Genomic DNA, 23,860 nt, shown 5'->3' with positions numbered 1-23,860 from the left:
AGATGCCTCTACAAAGATGGCCCAAGGATGCTTTTTTTGTGTTGGATGTAAATTCGCGTTCTTAAAACGTGGTCCTTGGGCTTTTTATATCCAGAATCAGTTTTGGTGCTTGTTAAAAACACAGATTTCTCAGATGCACCCCCAGACTTACTGAATTATTCCTTGGCGTGGAGCCTAGGAATCTGCATTTATTGCACTTATTGTTTGCCTGGGTGGCTCTGACACGTTCAAAAGTCTGAAAATCCCTCCCAGTGGAACACAGATAAGTGAACCTCTCATTGAGCTCAGCTAGGCAGTGACGTCTTATGAGGATGTTCCACTGAGGTTTTGATGTACACTTGGGGTTCTTTATGGGAGGGACCAGAGGACTCTCCAGGTTTGGTGAAGCCCGAAGCTTGAACAATTTGTGGGGCTGTTTTAAGGAAAAAACTGAAAAAATTAGAAATACAAACTCAAGAAAACATGACTATGTACTTAGAATGAGGAAATTAAATTATTAATTTTTAAAAGCTGACCTATCATAAAATCCAGAAAAAATAATATTAAGTATCTGACATACTTTTCCTACAGTTTTTGGTGGCATTTCCTTTGATTGCCTCTTCATATGAAGGTGCTACCACTTTCTCTGTAGACAGTAGAAAGATAATTGTCTCCTATGCTGATTTCAATAAAACTTTTTTTTAAATTATTGATAGTTGTGAAGCATAAAGCATGCAATTTTATGTACAGAATTCAGGCACACGGTGCACACAACCTGAAAACACAAGAATTCTGATTAATTCTCTTTTCCATGATTTCCGTAAGAAAAGAAAAACTGTGGGGAGCATTTATTTTCTGTGCTGCATTGAGTATATTCTTGACAGGAGAGAATTTCTGTTTTGACTGGGTGTCAATGAGAATTGAATTCTACACTTGAAATTTTACGTAACTGATGATTAGAAAAAAAATTTCCACCTAGCTTCTGGCTCCTCTAGTATCCACGTATTTCTGGGGCTGGCCATCATAGGACGTGTTTACATGGCAATGTGTCCTTTGGTCATGTACCTTCATGACAGCATGCTTGTTGAGTTGGAGCCAAGGATGGAAGGAGAATTCCTGGAAGACATTCTTATACGAGGGGAGCTAGCATAATGTACCTCTACAGGGAGGTGTCTGCAAACCATGTAAATACATACCACTGCACCCGAACTATGCGAGCCCCCAATTCAACTTCCTCTTATTCGGACCTTCAAGATGCATGTAAATCCTCCAAAACCACGCAACATAAGGGGAAGGTGAAAAAGGGTCTTTTTCATCTTACTTTAGTTGAGTTTTACAAAAATGTATGATGGCTGTTAATACACTACTAGGGCCCCTTCCGGGGCCATGGAAGGGACTTGGATGAGGGAGGACCTGAAACTTCAACTTTATTCCCTATACAGCAGATTTCTCCCAGGAAGGACCAAAAAGAAACACAGATTGGAGTCTGTCTTTCCTCTTAAGTTTTTCTTATTTCAACATGTTTCTGTTTTTGACTAGAAAAATTAATGTACTCAGCTTATCTAAATTTCCTTTTTCTAAGCAGGATTATTTATAACAGATGTTATCTGTTACCATATTGTTTGGCTGGCAACACTTTGTATTCTTTTTTTTTTTTTTTTTTTTTAACATCTTTATTGGGGTATAATTGCTTTACAATGGTGTGTTAGTTTCTGCTTTATAACAAAGTGAATCAGTCATACATAAACATATGTTCCCATATGTCTTCCCTGTTGCGTCTCCCTCCCTCCCACCCTCCCCATCCCACCCCTCCAGGCTGTCACAAAGCACCGAGCCAATATCCCTGTGCCATGCGGCTGCTTCCCACTAGCTGTCTACCTTACTGCGTTTGTTGCTGTGTATATGCCCATGACTCTCTCTCGCCCTGTCACAGCTCACCCTTCTCCCTCCCCATAACCTCAAGTCCGTTCTCTAAGAGGTCTGCGTCTTTATTCCTGCTTTACCCCTAGGTTCTTCATGACATTTTTTTCTTAAATTCCATATATATGTGTTAGCATACGGTATTTGTCTTTTTCTTTCTGACTTACTTCACTCTGTATGACAGACTCTAGGTCTATCCACCTCATTAAAAATAGCTCAATTTCGTTTCTTTTTATGGCTGAGTAATATTCCATTGTATATATGTGCCACATCTTCTTTATCCATTCATCTGATGATGGGCACTTAGGTTGTTTCCATCTCCGGGCTATTGTAAATAGAGCTGCAATGAACATTTTGGTACATGACTCTTTTTGAATTTTGGTTTTCTCAGGGTATATGCCCAGTAGTGGGATTGCTGGGTCATATGGTAGTTCTATTTGTAGTTTTTTAAGGAACCTCCATACTGTTCTCCATAGTGGCTGAACCAATTCACATTCCCACCAGCAGTGCAAGAGTGTTCCCTTTTCTCCACACCCTCTCCAGCATTTATTGTTTCTAGATTTTTTGATGATGGCCATTCTGACTGGTGTGAGATGATATCTCATTGTAGTTTTGATTTGCATTTCTCTAATGATTAATGATGTTGAGCATTCTTTCATGTGTTTGTTGGCAGTCTGTATATCTTCTTTGGAGAAATGTCTATTTAGGTCTTCTGCCCATTTTTGAATTGGGTTGTTTGTTTTCTTGTTATTGAGCTGCATGAGCTGCTTGTAAATTTTGGAGATTAATCCTTTGTCGGTTGCTTCATTTGCAAATATTTTCTCCCATTCTGAGGGTTGTCTTTTGGTTTTGTTTATGGTTTCCTTTGCTGTGCAAAAGCTTTGAAGTTTCATTAGGTCCCATTTGTTTATTTTTGTTTTTATTTCCATTACTCTAGGAGGTGGGTCAGAAAGGATCTTGCTTTGATTTATGTCATAGAGTGTTCTGCCTATGTTTTCCTCTAAGAGTTTGATAGTTTCTGGCCTTACATTTAGGTCTTTAATCCATTTTGAGCTTATTTTTGTGTATGGTGTTAGGGAGTGATCTAATCTCATACTTTTACATGTACCTGTCCAGTTTTCCCAGCACCACTTATTGAAGAGGCTGTCCTTTCTCCATTGTACATTACTGCCACCTTTATCAAAGATAAGGTGTCCATATGTGCATGGGTTTATATCTGGGCTTTCTATCCTGTTCCATTGATCTATCTTTCTGTTTTTGTGCCAGTACCATACCGTCTTGATGACTGTAGCTTTGTAGTATAGTCTGAAGTCAGGGAGCCTGATTCCTCCAGTTCCTTCTTTCGTTCTCAAGATTGCTTTGGCTATTCGGGGTCTTTTGTGTTTCCATACAAATTGTGAAATTTTTTGTTCTAGTTCTGTGAAAAATGCCAGTGGTAGTTTGATAGGGATTGCATTGAATCTATAGATTGCTTTGGGTAGTAGAGTCATTTTCACAATGTTGATTCTTCCAATCCAAGAACATGGTATATCTCTCCATCTATTTATATCATCTTTAATTTCTTTCATCAGTGTCTTATAATTTTCTGCATACAGGTCTTTTGTCTCCTTAGGTAGGTTTATTCCTAGATATTTTATTCTTTTTGTTGCAATGGTAAATGGGAGTGTTTTCTTGATTTCACTTTCAGATTTTTCATCATTAGTATATAGGAATGCCAGAGATTTCTGTGCATTAATTTTGTATCCTGCCACTTTACCAAATTCATTGATTAGCTCTAGTAGTTTTCTGGTAGCATCTTTAGGGTTCTCTATGTATAGGATCATGTCATCTGCAAACAGTGACAGCTTTACTTCTTCTTTTCCAATTTGGATTCCTTTTATTTCCTTTTCTTCTCTGATTGCTGTGGCTAAAACTTCCAAAACAATGTTGAATAATAGTGGTGAGAGTGGGCAACCTTGTCTTGTTCCTGATCTTAGTGGAAATGCTTTCAGTTTTTCACCATTGAGGATGATGTTTGCTGTGGGCTTGTCATATATGGCCTTTATTATGTTGAGGAAAGTTCCCTCTATGCCTACTTTCTGCAGGGTTTTTATCATAAATGGGTGTTGAATTTTGTCAAAAGCTTTCTCTGCATCTATTGAGATGATCATATGGTTTTTCTCCTTCAATTTGTTAATATGGTTTATCACATTGATAGATTTGCGTATATTGAAGAATCCTTGCATTCCTGGAATAAACCCCACTTGATCATGGTGTATGATCCTTTTAATGTGCTGTTGGATTCTGTTTGCTAGTATTTTGTTGAGGATTTTTGCATCTATGTTCATCAGTGATATTGGCCTGTAGTTTTCTTTCTTTGTGACATCCTTGTCTGGTTTTGGTATCAAGGTGATGGTGGCCTCGTAGAAGGAGTTAGGGAGTGGTCCTCCCTCTGCTATATTTTGGAAGAGTTTGAGAAGGATAGGTGTTAGCTCTTCTCTAAATGTTTGATAGAATTCGCCTGTGAAGCCATCTGGTCCTGGGCTTTTCTTTGTTGGAAGATTTTTAATCACAGTTTCAATTTCAGTGCTTGTGATTGGTCTGTTCATATTTTCTATTTCTTCCTGATTCAGTCTTGGCAGGTTGTGCATTTCTAAGAATTTGTCCATTTCTTCCAGATTGTCCATTTTATTGGCATAGAGTTGCTTGTAGTAATCTCTCATGATCTCTTTTATCTCTGCAGTGTCAGTTGTTACCTCTCCTTTTTCATTTCTAATTCTATTGATTTGAGTCTTCTCCCTTTTTTTCTTGATGAGTCTGGCTAGTGGTTTATCTATTTTGTTTATCTTCTCAAAGAACCAGCTTTTAGTTTTATTGATCTTTGCTATTGTTTCCTTCATTTCTTTTTCATTTATTTCTGATCTGATTTTTATGATTTCTTTCCTTCTGCTAGCTTTGGGGTTTTTTTGTTCTTCTTTCTCTAATTGCTTGAGGTGCAAGGTTAGGTTGTTTATTCGAGATGTTTCCTGCTTCTTAAGGTGGGCTTGTATTGCTATAAACTTCCCCCTTAGAACTGCTTTTGCTGCATCCCACAGGTTTTGGGTCGTTGTGTCTCCATTGTCATTTGTTTCTAGGTATTTTTTGATTTCCTCTTTGATTTCTTCAGTGATCTCTTCATTATTAAGTAGTGTATTGTTTAGCCTCCATGTGTTTGTATTTTTTACAGATCTTTTCCTGTAATTGATATCTAGTCTCATGGCGTTGTGGTCAGAAAAGATACTTGATACAATTTCAATTTTCTTAAATTTACCAAGGCTTGATTTATGACCTAAGATATGATCTATCCTGGAGAATGTTCCATGAGCACTTGAGAAAAATGTGTATTCTGTTGTTTTTGGATGGAGTGTCCTATAAATATCAATTAAGTCCATCTTGTTTAATGTATCATTTAAAGCTTGTGTTTCCTTATTTATTTTCATTTTGGATGATCTGTCCATGGGTGAAAGTGGGGTGTTTAAGTCCCCTACTATGAATGTGTTACTGTCGATTTCCCCTTTTATGGCTGTTAGTATTTGCCTTATGTATTGAGGTGCTCCTATGTTGGGTGCATAAATATTTACAATTGTTATATCTTCTTCTTGGATCGATCCCTTGATCATTATGTAGTGTCCTTCTTTGTCTCTTTTAATAGTCCTTATTTTAAAGTCTATTTTGTCTGATATGAGAATTGCTACTCCAGCTTTCTTTTGGCTTCCATTTGCATGGAATATCTTTTTCCATCCCCTTACTTTCAGTCTGTATGTGTCTCTAGGTCTGAAGTGGGTCTCTTGTAGACAGCATATATAAGGGTCTTGTTTTTGTATCCATTCAGCTAATCTGTGTCTTTTGGTGGGAGCATTTAGTCCATTTACATTTAAGGTAATTATCGATATGTATGTTCCTATTCCCATTTTCTAAATTGTTTTGGGTTCGTTATTATAGGTCTTTTCCTTCTCTTGTGTTTCTTGCCTAGAGAAGATCCTTTAGCATTTGTTGTAAAGCTGGTTTGGTGGTGCTGAACTCTTTCAGCTTTTGCTTGTCTGTAAAGGTTTTAATTTCTCCATCAAATCTGAATGAGATCCTTGCTGGGTAGAGTAGTCTTGGCTGCATGTTTTTCTCCTTCATCACTTTCAGTATGTCCTGCCACTCCCTTCTGGCTTGTAGGGTTTCTGCTGAGAGATCAGCTGTTAACCTTATGGGGATTCCCTTATGTGTTATTTGTTGTTTTTCCCTTGCTGCTTTTAATATGCTTTCTTTGTATTTAATTTTTGACAGTTTGATTAATATGTGTCTTGGCGTATTTCTCCTTGTATTTATCTTGTATGGGACTCTCTGTGCTTCCTGGACTTGATTAACTATTTCCTTTCCCATATTAGGGAAGTTTTCAACTATAATCTCTTCAAATATTTTCTCAGTCCCTTTCTTTTTCTCTTCTTCTTCTGGAACCCCTATAATTCGAATGTTGGTGCGTTTAATGTTGTCCCAGAGGTCTCTGAGACTGTCCTCAGTTCTTTTCATTCTTTTTTCTTTATTCTGCTCTGCAGTAGTTATTTCCACTATTTTATCTTCCAGGTCACTTATCCGTTCTTCTGCCTCAGTTATTCTGCTATTGATCCCATCTAGAGTACTTTTAATTTCATTTATTGTGTTGTTCATCGTTGCTTGTTTCATCTTTAGTTCTTCTAGGTCCTTGTTAACTGATTCTTGCATTTTGTCCAATCTATTGTCCATTCTATCTCCAAGATTTCGGATCAAACTTACTATCATTATTCTGAATTCTCTTTCAGGTAGACTGCCTATTTCCTCTTCATTTGTTAGGTCTGGTGGGTTTTTATCTTGCTCCTTCATCTGCTGTGTGTTTTTCTGTCTTCTCATTTTGCTTATCTTACTGTGTTTGGGGTCTCGTTTTTGCAGGCTGCAGGTTTGTAGTTCCTCCTGTTTTTGATGTCTGTCTCCAGTGGCTAAGGTTGGTTCAGTGGGTTGTGTAGGCTTCCTGGTGGAGGGGGCTAGTGCCTGTGTTGTGGAGGATGAGGCTGGATCTTGTCTCTCTAGTAGGCAGGTTCACGTCTGGTGGTGTGTTTGGGGGTGTCTGTGGCCTTATTATGATTTTAGGCAGCCTCTCTGCTAATGGGTGGGGTTGTGTTCCTGTTTTGCTAGTTGTTTGGCATAGGTTTTCCAGCACTGTGGCTTGCTGGTCGTTGAGTGAAGCTGGGTGCTGGTGTTAAGATGGAGGTCTCTGGGAGATTTTCGCCGTTTGATATTATGTGGAGCTGGGAGGTCTCTTGTTGATCAGTGTCCTGAAGTTGGCTGTCCTACCTCAGAGGCACAGCCCTGCCTCCTGGCTGGAGCACCAAAAGCTTTTCATCCACAGGCTCAGGATAAAAGGGAGAAAAAGTAGAGGGAATTAGTAGAAGTATGAGGAAAGAAAGAAGGAAAGGAGGGTAGGAAGGAAGGAAGAAAGAAAGAAAGAAGCAAAGAAGGAAAGAAGGCAAGAAGGAAAGAAAGGAGGGAGGGAGGGAGGGAGGAAGGAAGGAAGGAGGGAAAGAAGGAAAAAAGACAGAAAGAAAGAAGATACAGTAAAAATAAAATAAAGTATAATAAAGTTATTGAATTAAAAACTTCTTATTTAGAAAAAAAAAAAAAAGGGACGGAAAGAACCTTAGGACAAATGTTGGAAGCGAAGCTATACAGACAAAATCTTACACAGAAGCATACACATACACCCTCACTAAAAGAGGTAAATGGGGAAAAATCCTAAATCTTGCTGTCAGAGACCACTTCCTCAATTTGGGATGATTCGTTGTCTAAAGGAGGGAAGGAAGGACGGAAAGAAAGAAAGAAAGAACGAAGGTAAAGTATAATAAGGTTATTAAAATTAATTATTAAGAAAAAAAATTTAAAAAAAAACATGGACGGATAGAACCCTAGGACAAATGGTGGAAGCAAGACTATACAGACAAGATCTCACACAGAAGCATACACATACACATTCACAAAAAGAGGAAAGGGGAAAAAATCATAGATCTTGCTCCTAAAGTCCACTTCCTTAATTTGGGATGATTGGTTGTCTATTCAGGTATTCCACAGATGCAGGGTACATCAAGTTGATTGTGGAGCTTTAATCCGCTGCTTCTGAGGCTGCTGGGAGAGATTTCCCTTTCTCTTCTTTGTTCTCACAGCTCCCAGGGCTAAGCTTTGGATTTGGCCCTGCCACTGCGTGTAGATCGCTGGAGGGCGTCTGTTTTTTGCTCAGACAGGATGGGGTTAAAAGAGCCGCTGGTTGGGGGCTCTGGCGCACTCAGGCCGGCGGGGACGGAGGGGCACAGAGTGCGGAGCGGGCCTGCGGTGGCAAAGGCCGGCGTGACTTTGCACCAGCCTGAGGCGCGCTGTGCGCTCTCCCGGGGAAGTTGTCTCTGGATCCCGGGAACCCGGCAGTGGCGGGCTGCACAGGCTCCGCGGAGGAGGGGTGTGGAGAGTGACCTGTACTCGCACACAGGCCCCTCGGTGGCGGCAGCAGCAGCCTTAACGTCTCCCGTCCGCCTCTGGGGTCCGCGCTTTTAGCCGCAGCTTGCACCCGTCTCTGGATTCCGCGCTTTCAGCCGCGCCTCGCGCCCGTCTCTGGATTCCGCGCTTTCAGCCGCGGCTCGCGCCCGTCTCTGGATTCCGCGCTTTCAGCCGCGGCTCGCGCCCGTCTCTGGGGTCCGCGCTTTCACCCGCGGCTCGCGCCCGTCTCTGGGGTTCGCGCTTTTAGCCGCGGCTCGCACCCGTCTCTGGAGTTCCTTTAAGCAGCGTTCTTAAACCCCTCTCCTCACGCCCCAGGAAACAAAGAGGGAAGGAAAAGTCTCCTGCCTCTTCTGCAGGTGCAGGCTTTTCCCCGGACTCCCTCCCGGCTAGCTGTGGTGCACTAACCCCTTCAGGCTATGTTCAAGCCGCCAACCCCAGTCCTCTCCCTGCGCTCCGGCCTCAGCTCGCAGCCCCGCCCGCCCCGGCGGGTGAGCAGACAAGCCTCTCGGGCTGGTGAGTGCCGGTCGGCACCGATCCTCTGTGTGGGAATCTCCCCGCTTTGCCCTCCGCACCCGTTGCTGTGCACTCCTCCGCAGCTTCGAAGCTCCCCCCTCCGCCTCCCGCAGTCTCCGCCCGCGAAGGGGCTTCCTAGAGTGTGGAAACTTTTCCTCCTTCACAGCTCCCTCCCACTGGTGCAGGTGCCGTCCCTATTCTTTTGTCTCTGTTTTTTCTTTTGCCCTACCCAGGTACGTGGGGAGTTTCTTGCCTTTTGGGAGGTCTGAGGTCTTCTGCCAGCCTTCAGTAGGTGTTCTGTAGGAGTTGTTCCACGTGTAGTTGTATTTCTGGTGTATCTGTGGGGAGGAAGGTGATCTCCGCGTCTTACTCTTCCGCCATCTTCCGCCTTCCCCCCTTTGTATTCTTTTTTCTTTTTTTTTTAAATAATTTTATTGGAGTATAGTTGACTTACAATGTTGTGTTAATTTCAGGTGTACAGCAAAGTGAATTAGTTATACATATACATATATCCACTCTTTCTTAGATTCTTTTCCCTTATAAGTTATTACAGACTACTGAGTAATAGATTACTTTGCTTTACAGTAGTTCCTTATTAGTTATCTATTTTATATACAGTAGTGTGTATATATCAATCCCAATCTCCCAATTTATCCCTTTCCCCCCCACCGCCCCCGGTAACCGTAAGCTTGTTTTCTACATCTGTGACTCTATTTCTGTTTTGTAAATAAGTTCATTTGTACTATTTTTTTTTTTTAGATTCCACATATAAGTGATGTCAACACTTTGTATTATAATCATTTGTACAACATGGCCTCCTTCCTCCCTCCCTCCCTCCTTCTGTCTTTCCTTCCTTCCTTGAATTGCAGACTGGAATGTTTTGTTTGATGTGATTCCTTAAAGTAGGCAGGAAGTATGGTGTTGGTGGAAGAGCCCTCATGACATACAGAATCAGGCGCTACACCATGTATCAGAGGATCTGGGTTCTGATCCCCGCTCAGCTTCTAATTCACTGTGTGGCTTGAAAGGTCACTACTTCCCCTTAATGTCTTTGAGCTCCTCAGCTGGTCAGTTAACATGGGGGGAAAAGTCAGTGGTTTCTAAGAATCCGAAGGTTCTGTAGAAGTGCTTCAAGGGTGGCCAAGCCCTCACTCTTGCTTTAAGCAAAGGAGCTCTGCTGGTCTGCTTTATACTCTAGAATTTATTTCAAGATTTTTGCCTTGAAATGGTTGTATTATGGAAAAAAAAAAAAGGTATAACTGATTCATTTTGCTGTGCAATAGAAACTAACACAACATTGTAAATCAACTATACTTCAATAAAAGTCAATTAAAAAAAAGCAGCAGCAGCAGCCAGGGAGGTATCTGGCTTAATAACAGCAACAGCAAAAAAGGCATTTTAAGATAAGCTGTCCCTAATGCCTGGAATGACCTGGGGAGCTTTCCAATTCCATTGTAGAGCTCAGAATTTGATTTTGTATCTGTTAAAAGTTTGGGGTTCTGCTGCATAGTCAGGGTTGAGACATTATTCTAGATCAGTGGTATGCAACCTTGTCTACACTTTAGGATTATCTGGGGGACTTTTTAAAAACTTCCTTGTGATTATTATTTAATTAACCTGAGTGTAGATGGTTTAAAAGCTCCACAGGTTCCTCTGATGTACATCAGGATCGCAAAATCCGAGTGGAGATAATCATTGCATCTGTCAAGTTCAAATCTGTGTATGAAAAAAAAATCACACGTATGATGTCCATATCCACAGCCTGATAAATATTTATTGACCATGTCATTTCTATTTTATAGCTAAATTATGTAATGCCCCCATCGGTTGGGATAAATGTCAGAGAAAAGGCACCTGGTGTGCTGGCAATATCGCTAGCTTCTGTACACTCATTTGTCAAGAATTTCTCACTGTTCTTCACACCTGCAAAGGTCAAAGACTACAATTCTTGTCCTTGCCCTGCCACAAACCCTGGAGCCGTGCACAAGTGTGTCAGCTTCTCTAGTCTTAAGTCAGCTGACTCATAGAATTAATTGATTAGAGTCAAAGGACTTTGCAGATAGGATTCTAAGCTTTTGTGATTATTTCCTTAATTTACAGAATATGATTTAATGGAAAAGGAAGGCCTAATTTCCTTCAGACTAGTAAGACATTTATTTTCCCTTCTTATTGATCTTGGTGTGTGAAAAGGTCAGTGAGAGATGACATTGCTGTGTTCCCGTGTTGTTACAACACAGCTCTGGTCTGCAGAATTGTAAGGGGCTGAGTAATACAACTGAGATCCCTTCATAGTGTGAAGCTCAGTGCTTGGTTGGGAAGCCAGGGCTTTGGGAGACTGAAGTGGAAATTTGCAAGAATACAAACAAGAAGTTCCCCCTGGTGTTTGGCTTGGACTTTTGTACACACCCAGATGGCAGCAGATTTCATAGTGGATGGGAAATCATTCATTCATTCATCATTTATGCATTCATTTTTTTCACGTATTCATTCCACTCACATATGTTTGAACACATACTCATATTAGGGCCTGATTTTGGTGCTAGGGGAGTGTTTACAATGACATAGATGTATGTAGATCTTCACTGAGCATTTGAGTTGACCTTAAGTAAGAATTTACTTGGTTTTTCAAATGGAATTCCACTGATGCCTAAAGGCCATGAGTCCTCTGGGGGATTTTTAGATTTTATGTGTGCATTTTAGTGATTATCTAAAAACCGTACAATAAGTATATTCTGAACCATCTGGAAGATGACCTCATAACCAAGGGTATGATTTTAGGGCCTACATTTTGTTTGTCACCATGGTCCCTCTGGCACCATATATCACTAATGTAAGTGCTATTGACTAAGATGAAAATAAGCAGAGACAGACCTCATTCCTAGAGAATGCAGTCTGCCTACGTGAGGGCCAAGTGAAGTAAAAATCCCAAAATAAAGCTTGTGCAGTCATTTGAAAAGAGGAAAGCAGTAGAGGCCATGTTGTCACCTGGCTCACGGCAGAGGAGGGATGCTGTGCTCAGAAGATGCTGTGCTAAAGGCCTTGGTACCACATTACGCTGTTTAGTTTTGCAAGTCGTCATTCTTCTCAGTAGTCAGTTATTTCCCACTTTGAACGATACGCGTTGGCAGCTTTGTTTGTATTTAATTTTAAAATTTGTTTTGGTTGGAGAATTTTATAGAAGTGATAAGTTTACTTAGATTTGTGTTGGTCCCTAATTAGCAGTGCCAGTATAAAGATAATTTGTGTCAACAGCGGGGGTTTGGGAAAGCTTCCTTACTTTAAAGGGGATTCGAATATTACTTAATATTGGCAGATTTTTTTTCTAATTTATCTCACTCTGCTATTATCACTGTTTAACTAGTTTGTTCTCCCCATTAGCCTGCAAGCTCCTGGAAGGCACGTTCACACCTTACTTGACTTTGAGCCTCTTTTATGTTTATTAAATAAATGTGTTGATAACGATTAGAATTGTCTAACTCATAAGGACCACTTGAAAAGGGTAGTGAGATCTCTGTCAAGGGAAGCATTTAAGCACAGGCTATCTATCACCTTTTGAAGATCCCTGAGTCAAGTGAGGCTTAATCTATGTGCCCATCAGCACCCCTTTGAACTCTGGAATGGAGGGAAGATCAGATTTGTTACTTTTGCCACTAACTTTTTGGCAATACAGAATGATTGCATCTGAGATAATTTTACCTCCCCCCTCCCCCAAATCAGTTGCTAAGTAGTAGTATTATACCACCATGAAGAACTGCTGGGGTCAATTTATTTTCTCAGGTGAATTCTAAATTTCACCCTGAGGACTTTGTCTCCCTCACAAAGATGTTGGAATTCTAAGAATCATTTGGAAAATGACTTCCTACGGGTCCCTCTCCTCCTGTGATATATATATGTGGCTGTCTCAGTGCATATCATGAGAGATGTCTGTGTGAAACGGGAGAGCTCATGCAAGCCTCCAGAGGAGCCACTTTTGTCCAGGGGAAGCAGATTTTTTTAGAGTTGTCAGGAGGTTGGAAACATATAGACAGCAGTCAGCCATATCTCTTCATCAGTTGATTTTTTCCATTCTTTTTTTTTTTTTTCCCCTCTCTCTCTGAGCAGTTTAATGTGAGTGCTTCTCTCTCACCTCATTTATTTCAGATGCCTCAGGAACAGTACACCCACCACCGGAGCACCATGCCCAGCTCCGAGGGACCACAGGTATACAAAGTGGGGATTTATGGCTGGCGGAAAAGATGCCTGTATTTCTTTGTCCTACTCCTGATGATTTTAATACTGGTGAACTTGGCCATGACCATCTGGATTCTCAAAGTCATGAACTTCACGATTGTAAGTAAAACCACATGGTTTTCTTTAGCTTTCCTTGGGGGAAGGGAAAGCATGGGGCAAGAAAAAGAAATGTGGAAAGTGATGGCAATAGGATTCAAATAACCTGTACGCTGGTATCTTGGTGAAAAAACATTGCTGTTCAGATTACATGTGGGGATTGACTTCTTTTAGATCTCAATTCTTCAGAGGCTGGTAATCCACTTTTGCGGCATTTTCCTTCCTTTATGATCCATCGTGTATGCTTTCCTTCTATTTTGATAACTGTGTTTCTGTAATCTGTAGCTTATGAGTACTTGGAGTAAATAATCCAAGGAGAAAGATGTGATAGAGTCCAAAGTAGTAAGTTTTTCCAAATTTTAATGGTGATTAAGAAAGTTTTTGTGAGGTAGGGATTGAAACGTCAGAGTAAAATTAGTCTTTGGGGATTATCTAAGAATTTTCACTGTCTGTTTCCACCTGGTAGCTCATTACTATGGTTCATGGGGCATTTCCTCCATTTTCAGGATGGCAGTTCTCTTTCCTACTGCTTGGGTAGGATGGAAACGAGAGTGTAGCCATGTTACATTTTTTTAAAAGAATTTGTGGTTATGCTTCTTTGAAGAATTTCTTGCACTTAGGACCACTCTACAGATTGGACATTTACTTGTTGAAGTTCAAATGAAAAGAAAATCCTGGCAAAATGATTTCTGGAGTTACTCTGAGGTTTTTCCCTAGAGCTTTTCTGGAGATTATAACAGTACAAATATTATAATTTCTCTTATTAGTGATGGCATAGTGGGCAGTAATCTACTGCCCTGAGAACACTTGCTTTTCCTCTTGTGATGGCAGACGTTAAGTAATTACATTGGCAGTAAAAAGAACTCCTGTTTGGTAAGGAAACGTGACCATAACACAATTAAGAGTAAGGTTTTCATGTGAAAATTCAAAATAGAATAGAAAATCCAAATATATGCCTTTCCTGAATTATAAAGTTGATTTTTATCCTTAACACCCTGTGCATAGATAGACTTTCTTGCCTTTACTCAGGCCATTTCTTCTTCTTGGGCTGCTTTTCTCCATCTTTTGTGCCTGGTACAACCCCTCCTTCATGCTTCTGTAGCCCCATTAATGTATTTATTATTATAATGATCACTCCAGATAATACTTTTTATGTGTGCTTCCCAGGCAGAGTGAACTTTGAGAATAGCAAGGGCTGCATCTCTTTTCCGTGGGCCTCCATTCATCACTCATGGGAGGTGCTGTTGGTACTTGACTCCTGAGGATTCTGTAAACCATGGTTAGAAACGATGCATCAGAATGGCTGATTTTTTTTTATTGAAGTATGGTTGATTTACACTGTTGTGTTAATTTCTGCAGTAGAGCAAAGAGATTCAGTTATACATATATATATATATGTTCTTTTTTATATTCTTTTCCATTGTGGTTTATCACAGGATATGAATATAGTTCCCTATGCTATACAGTAGGACCTTGTTTTGTATCCATTCTATATACATTCTGTTTATACTAGTTTGCATCTGCTAACTCCAGTCCATCCGTCCCCGACTCCCTTCCCCTTGACAACCACAAGTCTGTTCTCTACGTCTGTGAGTCTTTTTCTGTTTCATAGATAGGTTCATTTCCGTCATATTTTAGATTCCACATATAAGTGATAATATATGGTATTTGTCTTTCTCTTTCTGACTTCACTTAGTATTATAATCTCTAGATCCATCCATGTTGCTGCAAATGACATTCTTTCATTCTTTTCTAAGGTTTGGTAGTATTCCATTGTATATATGTACATCTTATTTATCCATTCATCTGTCAGTGGACATTTAGGTTGTTTCCATGTCTTAGCTATTTTAAATAGTGCTGCTATGAACATAGGGGCACACGTATCTTTTTGACTTATAGTTTTGTCTGGATATATGCCCAGGAGTAGCTGGATCATATGATGACCCTATTTTTAATTTTTTGCTGGACCTCCATACTGTTCTCCATAGTGTCTGTACCAGCTTACATTCCCACCCACAGTGTAGCAGGGTTTCCTTTTCTCCACACTCTCTGCAGCATTTATTATTGGTAGGCTTTTTAATGATGGAGAATGGCTCACTTTTTAATATTGCAGTAAACTCTAGGAAACTAAGCTTCTGTATTACAATATTAAGTTTGGAAGATGATATAGGAACAATTTCCATGGGATTGTAAGGGTCTAAGATAATATGTTCTAGACTATTGGAGCACGTCAGCTTCTACTTCTGAATCAGAGTAGGTAAACACTTTTTGAACTTGGACTTACTTTATAGACAAGCAAACTTCAGGGAAGTATTTTAAGCAGCAGAGAGAGAATGATGTGATCAGATTTGTAGTCTAGATACTTGCTCAGATGAGGATGCAATATAATGGAGAAAGTTTCTCAGAGTTTGGGCCTCTAAAAGGTGTCCTGAGTCTGTTTGGTCTTAAATCCAAGGGACCATAGTTGTCTTTTGTCGATATGCATGTTCTGTGATGTTTTTATTTCGTATTTCAAAAGCTTTAAAGTATAAAACCTTCTGTATTGTAATATAAAATAGGAGAAGACTGAAGTTAGGGCAGTAGAATGGAGAGTAAAGATTCAAAAAACATTTAAAAGATGGAAGCAACACACCTCAACTACTGCTTGGATATAAGAGTTGAGGGTTTGGAAGACACTCTGGAATACCCCTGGGTTCTGGCTGGTGAGATGGTTGGATGGTAGGACCAAAATAAAACAGGATAGAATTCATTCCCTTCCCACTGGAACTTAGCTGGGACTCGTGAATCCCCCTAATTCCCTGTTTGGGGCTCTTTTTGTTTTTAGCTAGTTTGGGGTAAAGTTAATTTATAGAACCCAAAAGAACTGAGGGTGGATGTGGTGGAGAATATGAAGTCAAACCCTGACAACCGTGATATGATACAGATATGGCTTCTCGAGTGTGCTTTATCTGTCAGGCTTAATAGTGAGAGGTCTATGTAAATGTATACTGAGTGACAGTTCACTCTGAATGTATGGGAGCTTGGGGAGCAATATGATATTAAGGTCATAATCTCTATGAAATAGGCCATTTCCTGTAGTTAACTAAATTGATTGCCAAAGTTGAGAGTTCTTAAAGCTTTACGAAACCAACTACTTACTAAAGTGAGAATAATACCATGGTTATCCATAATTGGTGCTTTATAGCAGTAATGCTTTGAAGCAAATAGAGCTGAAGTGTCAGAAAATTGGTCTTTCCCTGTACATTAAAAGCATATTCTCTGTCAATTACAGTATAATACACATTCTTTTAGAATTATAATTCTTTTCCACAAATAATAATTTACTGGTAGTGAACATCTTGGGAAAGAATGAGGTATTAACCAATGTTACATTAGTGATGGTGGGGTGAACGAACATAGGAAATCAATGTGACAACAGTTAAGCACTTTATGCAGGGATTGTCAATAGGAAACGGTGATTGTTTTGTACACTTGGAATGTTTGATAATTTGGAAAATCTCACACTGTAATCAAACCCTCTGAGTAATGACAAACCAAGACAGTGACATCATCTGGAAGTGTTTCTGAGGACTTGGCAATTTATCCAAGATCGGACATCCAGAATTTTCTTTTCTGTCAGACTTACATTTTCTGCCATCCCCAGGGGTATATGCTGGAAGAGTCCTTACATTATAACAATCTGGAAAAACATCCAACCAAGTTTTCTTTGTCCCAGATGTAAATCAGAAGAAAAATTAATTTTCTCTCCTCTGCTTTCAGCAGATTATTATGGTGTTCATTATTAAGCAGGACAGCATTATTCTCTCCTACTCTTCTCTATTATTTTTCCCTACTTGAAGGAGTGTTTGGTTTACCTATGTTATAAACACCTGTAGGTTAACCTGTCCTAGTTTATCACACACTGTACTTTACAAGAGGACTAGAATTTATTAAGTGTGTTCTGTGCCAGTCACTGTGCTTGGCAGTTAAAAGATCTCTCTTTTAATTTTCCAAACAACCCTACAAGTTAGGTATTATAATCTCCATTTTAGTAGAATAAAACCCAAGGCTCAGAGAAGTTGAGTGGCTTCCGAGAAAACAGAGCTAGTAAGTCAAAGAACGGGTGCTTGACTTCAAAGCCCATCCCTTTCCACCACACTTGACCTGCTCCTGCTAACTGCTACAATGACCTGGCTTTTCAACAAAACTCTGAAGCTGCCAGAATGGTTCATCATCTTCGTTACCCACCCTGTGTCCTCCGGTCACACATTTCCCTCCCAGCCGAGACATCCACTGACATTTCCTGCCTGGAGTAGTTTGCAGTAGTGCTGGCTTTTCAGTCCTTAACTCAGTTCTCTTTGCACTACAGCCGATGCCCCTCTCCCTTCACTGCCTTCACCTTTTGTTTTAGCCCCTTGTTATGTTTATGTAAATATTTAATATAAACTTCATAATACTATCTGTGGCATAGGTTGGTGTGTAGACTCCATGAGTTAATGCACGTTAGGGGTGTACGTATAGCAGCCACTCACCCGTAGGAAGAGTCTGTGCCGGTGACAGAAAGTCATGGGAGACCCCATACCACATGGCAGTGGTTAGGGGCTCAGACTCTGGACGCATGCTCTAGGTACACATCTAGGTTCTGCTACTTACTTTGGCAAATTTCACAACCTCTCTGTGCTGCAATATACTGGGAGTAATAGCAATACGTACCTGTTCATAGGATTGTTATGAAGAGTAAATGAGGTGATGCATGTAAAGTGCTTAGAAATGGAGCTTGGCACACAGTAAGTGCCTTATGTTAGTGCTTGCCATTATCATCATCACCATCACCAGCATCATCATCATTTACTGAAGGCTCATTTTGCACCAGACTCTATGCCATAGCAAGTTATAAGTATTATGTAACTTAATCCTTCAGTGGCTAGATAGCAACTTCACAGGGAGGAGAGAGGCTCAATAACTGGATTTGGGATCACAAAGCTAAAAAGTGGAAGAGTAGGGATTTGAATCCAAGCAGTCTGAGTGTGAAGCCTGGTTTATTAATCTGTGTGACATATTGTTGGGCAGTGCAGAAAGCCCTAGGACAAGTGTCAAGGAACTGGACACCTAGTGGGCCATGAACGACATCACCTTTTCCCTCTGGGGCTCAGTAAAGAAATGAATGCATTGAAGCAGGTGTCCTTGAGGACTGCAAGGCATCTTCCTGTTTGAACACTACAGTTTTGTCTTTTGAATTTCGCCTTGACCATGTGAGATCTCACTCTCTAGAGGGCTGATGCTTCTGACAGAGCATTCCAGCAGCCCAATCCAGATACCTTGGCCTCAGAAGACCTCCCCAAACACTGCAGTATTGATCGTCTACACTCTCATTTAGCACAAGTGGTCACTGAGTGGAAAAACTTAAAAGGCTTGGGGATTTTCAATAGGTGGCATGATCTCTTAGTCCAGTGAGTGTGAAATTATTCATCATTAGATGAAGTAGGAACCTAAGGAGTCACTTGCTCACACATCCTCATTTTGCAGATGATTGAACCAAAGTAGATGTGAGGTTGCCTGACCCAGCTTCAGCGCTCCAGCCATGCCGGGAACTTCTCAGGAGCAGGGATTACGTTCTATTCATCTTTGTAGGCATGACCCGGTGCCTGGTATGCAGTCGGCTTTCAATGTGTGTTTGTGAATTGTCAAACACATTTGACAGTTTTGTTCAGACCACATTCATGAGATGATGGATGTCAAGTACTCGGTCAGTGCTGGGCACATGATAGGTCCTTGATAAATTATAGCTAGCTATACCTGTGTTTAATAGATCCCCTAACTTCTCTTTCTCTTGCCATTCATCTAAATTACAAAATTCAAACCACTGTATTTGTGATTATTTAAGAAATGAATGTCCACTTGTTTAATAAAAACTTGTACAGAATTTTAAAATTTTTCTGTATAATCCCCATAAAACCCCTATGAGGTAGGTACCACTGTTACCCATATTTTACAGATGGGGAGTAGGAGGCTCCACGAAGTGCAGTAACTTGTCCAAGGTCACGCCGTTAGTGAGTGATGAAGCTGGGATAGAGTCACAGGGAGTCTGGCTCTTGAGCCCATGCTCTTTTTTTTTTTATTTTTCTGCGGTACGCGGGCCTCTCACTGTTGTGGCCTCTCCCGTTGCGGAGCACAGGCTCCAGACACACAGGCTCAGCAGCTTTGGCTCACGGGCCCAGCCGCTCCACGGCATGTGCGATCTTTCCGGACCGGGGCACGAACCCGTGTCCCCTGCATCGGCAGGTGGACTCTCAACCACTGCGCCACCAGAGAAGCCGCAAGCCCACGCTCTTAATCAGTACACTGTGTTGCCCATTTTCCAAGTGCTATTTTTCACGAAGACAAGTTGAATTTGTTCAGTGCAATGTCTAAAACATGATTTATTTACCCTAAAGTAAGATAAAGATCCACTGAGGGTCAGAGGAAGGCATTCTAATATTTGTAAATTGGACACATTGTAAAACAGTAAAAGCCAGGGAGAATGGGCGGTGTGTTCCATAACTCAGAACACTAATACACCATCTGTTTGGAGAAGGCTCAAGGAACCGTTACCCAGTCAAACTAACTCACGTAGAGGGGAGTGAGGATACACATGCAGAGGGAACAGGAAAGGGGGTCTTCTGGGTGCATGAGTGGACCTCACAGCCTCACTGTCAGGAACCAAAGGCAGCTCTGGGGATGCCCACCTTCTGGCTTTCCTGGACCACATGGCCTTGGTCTTGCCCTGGAACATTTGTTTCTGTTGGCAGACCAAGATCCCTCTACCTTTGTGGTGCTACCAGTTACCTCCTGTGTTTATTCAGGTTTCCTGCTTCGTTGCATCTTCAACACGCATGTGCCTTTGACCTTTTCTCTGTAATGACTTTCCCCTTCAGCTCCCTGCCCCAGTCTGTTGTTACCCAGGTGAAATCCCAGAGAGGGAACTGCACTGGCTCAGCAGATTGTGCACACCACATTGTACTTGCTTATATGTCATGTGAGATGCCTTATCAGCTGTGACCTGAGTGGGCAAAGTCATGGAGTCAGAGTCCTGTTCGTTGAGCAGCCAGGCCAGAACTTCCCTCCCGCTAGGTCAGAAATTCACTTGAAAATCACACCTGCACTTGATCTTTGATAAACATTGCCCTTTTTAAGCTTTTCTTTTATTTCTTATGTTTTCTCAGAAGTCCTCCCAGGTTAAGGTGAAGACTCCCTCTTTTGTGTTTGCTGTACCTGGTGTCCTGCAGCGGGGGGACGTGCAGTATGGCGTTATTTTATTTTCCTGTCTGTTTCCCCTACAGGGACTGTAACCTTAAACTATTCATTTTTATATCCACAGCTTTAAATATGTTGCTTAGCATGTAGTAGATATTTAGAATATTTATTGAATAAATGAATGGAAAAATAATTATGAATAGCCCGTCACTTTAAAGTGTGTAAAGATGGGTTAATAGAGCTTTATATGGCTTTTAAAATGAAGTATTAATAGATTTATTAAAGTAGAGAGATCATAAATAAGATGAGTGCTTAAATTTGATTATGAAAAGGTATTTTTATTACAGACACTCCTTCCTGTGTATCAACGGCCTGCTATATTTTAATTACATGAGTCAGGAGTGTGAAATAGAAGAGAAGCAGGAGACACCATCCTAGTTAATATACAGATTTGCTCAGCAAATGGGAGCAAATGATATTATTGGCTTTAGTTATACTTTTCACTCAACACTGTTAATGAATATGTTGTGTGTGTGAGTAGCGTTTGCTTCAGCTCGGATGCCAGCGTCACTTGGAAAGGCTTTTCATATTGAGAACACTGTGCTTTCCATCTCTCAGTGCTCTGTCTCTGACAGTCACTTTTTCATCCATTAGCTCAAATTCATCAAACTGAAAAATGGCCAGAAATGTTATTTTTTAAGCCGGCATGAACATTGTAATGCAGAAAAACAAAGGACAGAAATCCACTCTGTTCCATGAATAGTCCTGGGATACAGCTCTGTCATGTCCTGTTTCGTTTGAAGCTTACTGTGTTTTATACCTTTTGCAAGAATGCAGATCCTCAAGGATGATTTTGGTCCTTATAGTTGCTGCAAAATGCTATGAACCAAGCTTGTTACAAATTTGTACAATTTATTGGGCACATTTGCTGCAGTTCAATTGGTATTAAGCACACTATGCAGTACACTGGTTTGTCTGGTCATTAAAGATTATAATAAAGAAAATCCTCTACTTTAATAGATCATAATTTACTAGGTAGAAAAAATACTACGTCCCCCCAAATGACAAATCTTTTAAGGGAGTGTGAAAGAAGAAATTAGCTAAAGCTAAAAGGCCTTGGAAGACTCCTTGGGTTGAGTCTTAAAGGATGGAGAAACCCTTTTGAGTGGTGACTGTAGCCTGGAAGCATGGGTGTTAAACTCTGATGGGATGCCTCAGACACTGTGCTTCCGTTGTTGAGAGCCCAGCCTCTGGGGAGAAAGGACAGGGTGGGGAAGGAGGAGAGTGGGGTGCTGACCCTAGTCGAGTTCAACAGGATGCAAATTGTAGACACTCTTGAGAGGTCACACTGGGAAACTTGAGTGCTAATTATAAATAACACTATGCAACGTTAGCCTATTTGGATAACATTCATGACCTTTCCCACTTGCTATCCTTTTCATACACTCAAAATTCATTTTTTGCCCTTTGCCTCCGGACTTCTCTGGGGCCAGCAGCCCACCGACCAGGGGCCCGGGGCCGCGCGGACTCAGCCGACTACCATGAGCTCTGTGTCAGACCAGCAGTTTGCAGGTGGCCGGAGGAGGCGCAGGAGAACGCGGCCCGGGCGGACGAGGAGCCACAGCTGCTGAGCAGAGCCGGCATCTGCAAGTGCTTCAACGTGCGCATGGGATTCGGCTTCCTGTCCATGACTGCCTGCACGGGGGTCGCACTCGAGCCTCCAGTGGATGTCTTTGTGCACCAGAGTAAGCTGAACATGGAGGGCTTCCGGAGCCTGAAGGAGGGTGAGGCCGTGGAGTTCACCTTTAAGTCTGCCAAAGGTGGAATCTATCCGAGTCACCGGCCCTGGTGGGGTGTCCTGCATTGGGAGCGAGAGGCGGCCCAAAGGGAAGAACACGCAGAAACGCAGATCAAAGGGAGATAGCTGCTGCAACTGCGGAGGTCTAGGCCATCATGCCAAGGAATGCAAATGGCCACCCCAGCCCAAGAAGGGGCACTTCTGCCAGAGCATCAACCGTATGGTAGCCTCGCGTCCGTTGAAGGCCCAGCAAGCTCCCAGCTCCCAGGGAAAGCCAGCCTGCTTTCGGCAGGAGGGAGAAGAGATCCACAGCCCTGCCATGCTTCCCGAGGCCCAGAATTGAGCCACAGTGGGTGGGGGCTATCCGTGTGTGATCAGGAAGTTTTGAGGAACAGGCATTGATCGGCAGAGTGGAGAAAGGGGAGACAGGGTGGGTAGGGGGCAGCTGGCACTGCCGTATATCTCATGCCGGGGTCTACAGCATCACCCCCTCTTCCCTCTTGGTGGAGGGAAGGGGTGAGGCAAAGAAACTCCAATCATGCTCTATCCAAATGCACCTGAGGGCTTTGGGGGTAACCCTTCCTGCATGCTTTATCTGAGTCTCCACCCCCAGAATCTCCAGCTTTTGAAAGTGGCCTGGATAGGGAAGTTGTTTTACTCTTCAAGAAGTATATGGAATAATATTTCCCATGCCAGAGTGAAAAGATTAAGCATGAGACCAGATTGATGGACCCAACCCACAAGCCACTACCTTCTGTAGGAGGAAATATCTCAGGGGTAAGGCAGGGTTTTCCGCATCCTGTCTCCTCATAACCCCCTCCTGGGACAGAGTGCTGAGAACTGTCCCAAGCAATGGGTTGTGATGACAGGCAAAAGGGGGATTGAGGAACAGCTGCAGACCTGCTGCTTCTAAGCCCACTCCCACCCCATTCTGGGCCAATGCAATTTTATTTATTTGCTCCCTTGGATGACTGTACCTTGGGTCCCACTTTCTCCAGGATGCCAACTGCACTAGCTGTGTGCGAATGACGTATCTTGTGCATTTTAACTTTTTTTTTCATAATATAAATATTCTGGTTTTGTATTTTTGTGTATTTTAATCTAAGGCCCTCATTCCTGCACTGTGTTCTCAGGTACATGAGCAGTCTCAGGGATAAGTCGGCAGCAGCTCCAGGTCTGCACAGCAAGAATACTTTCTGTTGCTGTATCACCAGAGAGAACAACTATTTGGAGCGTATAGCCTATTGAACTCCTCATTTTTGCCAACTAGAGCTGGCTTTTCTGCCATAGTGTCCTCTTGAAACCCCTCCACCTTCAGTGTTTCATGGGAGACTAGGTTTTAACTGGGTTGCCTCATGACTTGGTCTCCTTCTACTGAAAGATTGGAAATTGGCCTGAACAGGAAAAGGTGGTACAGAGAGGTTAGGAGAGGCTGGGCCAGGTGAAAGGTGCAGAGAGGGGAAGCCAAGATTAGGCCGAGGTCATCTGTATGTGTGATAAAGGATTCCTGTTCCGGACCTCTAATCCCAGGGCACAGGACTCACTTTACATACCAGGTCCATCCTTCACTGGATTGGGCTAGGCCTAACA

The 23,860-nt window shown here is 41.8% G+C and overlaps 1 protein-coding gene and 1 pseudogene across 1 annotated transcript in view; both read left to right on the top strand.

Annotated features, from left to right (window-relative positions):
• The window catches only part of SGCD (sarcoglycan delta), a 1,599,257-nt gene that overhangs the window by 1,201,907 nt on the left and 373,490 nt on the right, over positions 1-23,860 (top strand). Inside the window, exon 7 of the mRNA XM_060008456.1 lies at positions 13,075-13,263. Coding sequence (XP_059864439.1) covers positions 13,075-13,263 — 189 coding nt within the window. The remainder of the gene's footprint in view (positions 1-13,074; positions 13,264-23,860) is intronic.
• Positions 22,014-22,663, top strand: LOC132423107 (protein lin-28 homolog A pseudogene; annotated as a pseudogene).

The sequence above is a fragment of the Delphinus delphis genome, chromosome 3 (genome assembly GCF_949987515.2).
Source record: "Delphinus delphis chromosome 3, mDelDel1.2, whole genome shotgun sequence".
In the NCBI taxonomy this organism is placed as follows: domain Eukaryota; kingdom Metazoa; phylum Chordata; class Mammalia; order Artiodactyla; family Delphinidae; genus Delphinus; species Delphinus delphis.
Note: the sequence above shows the minus strand (reverse complement) of the source record. Positions and strands in the feature narration are given on the sequence as shown.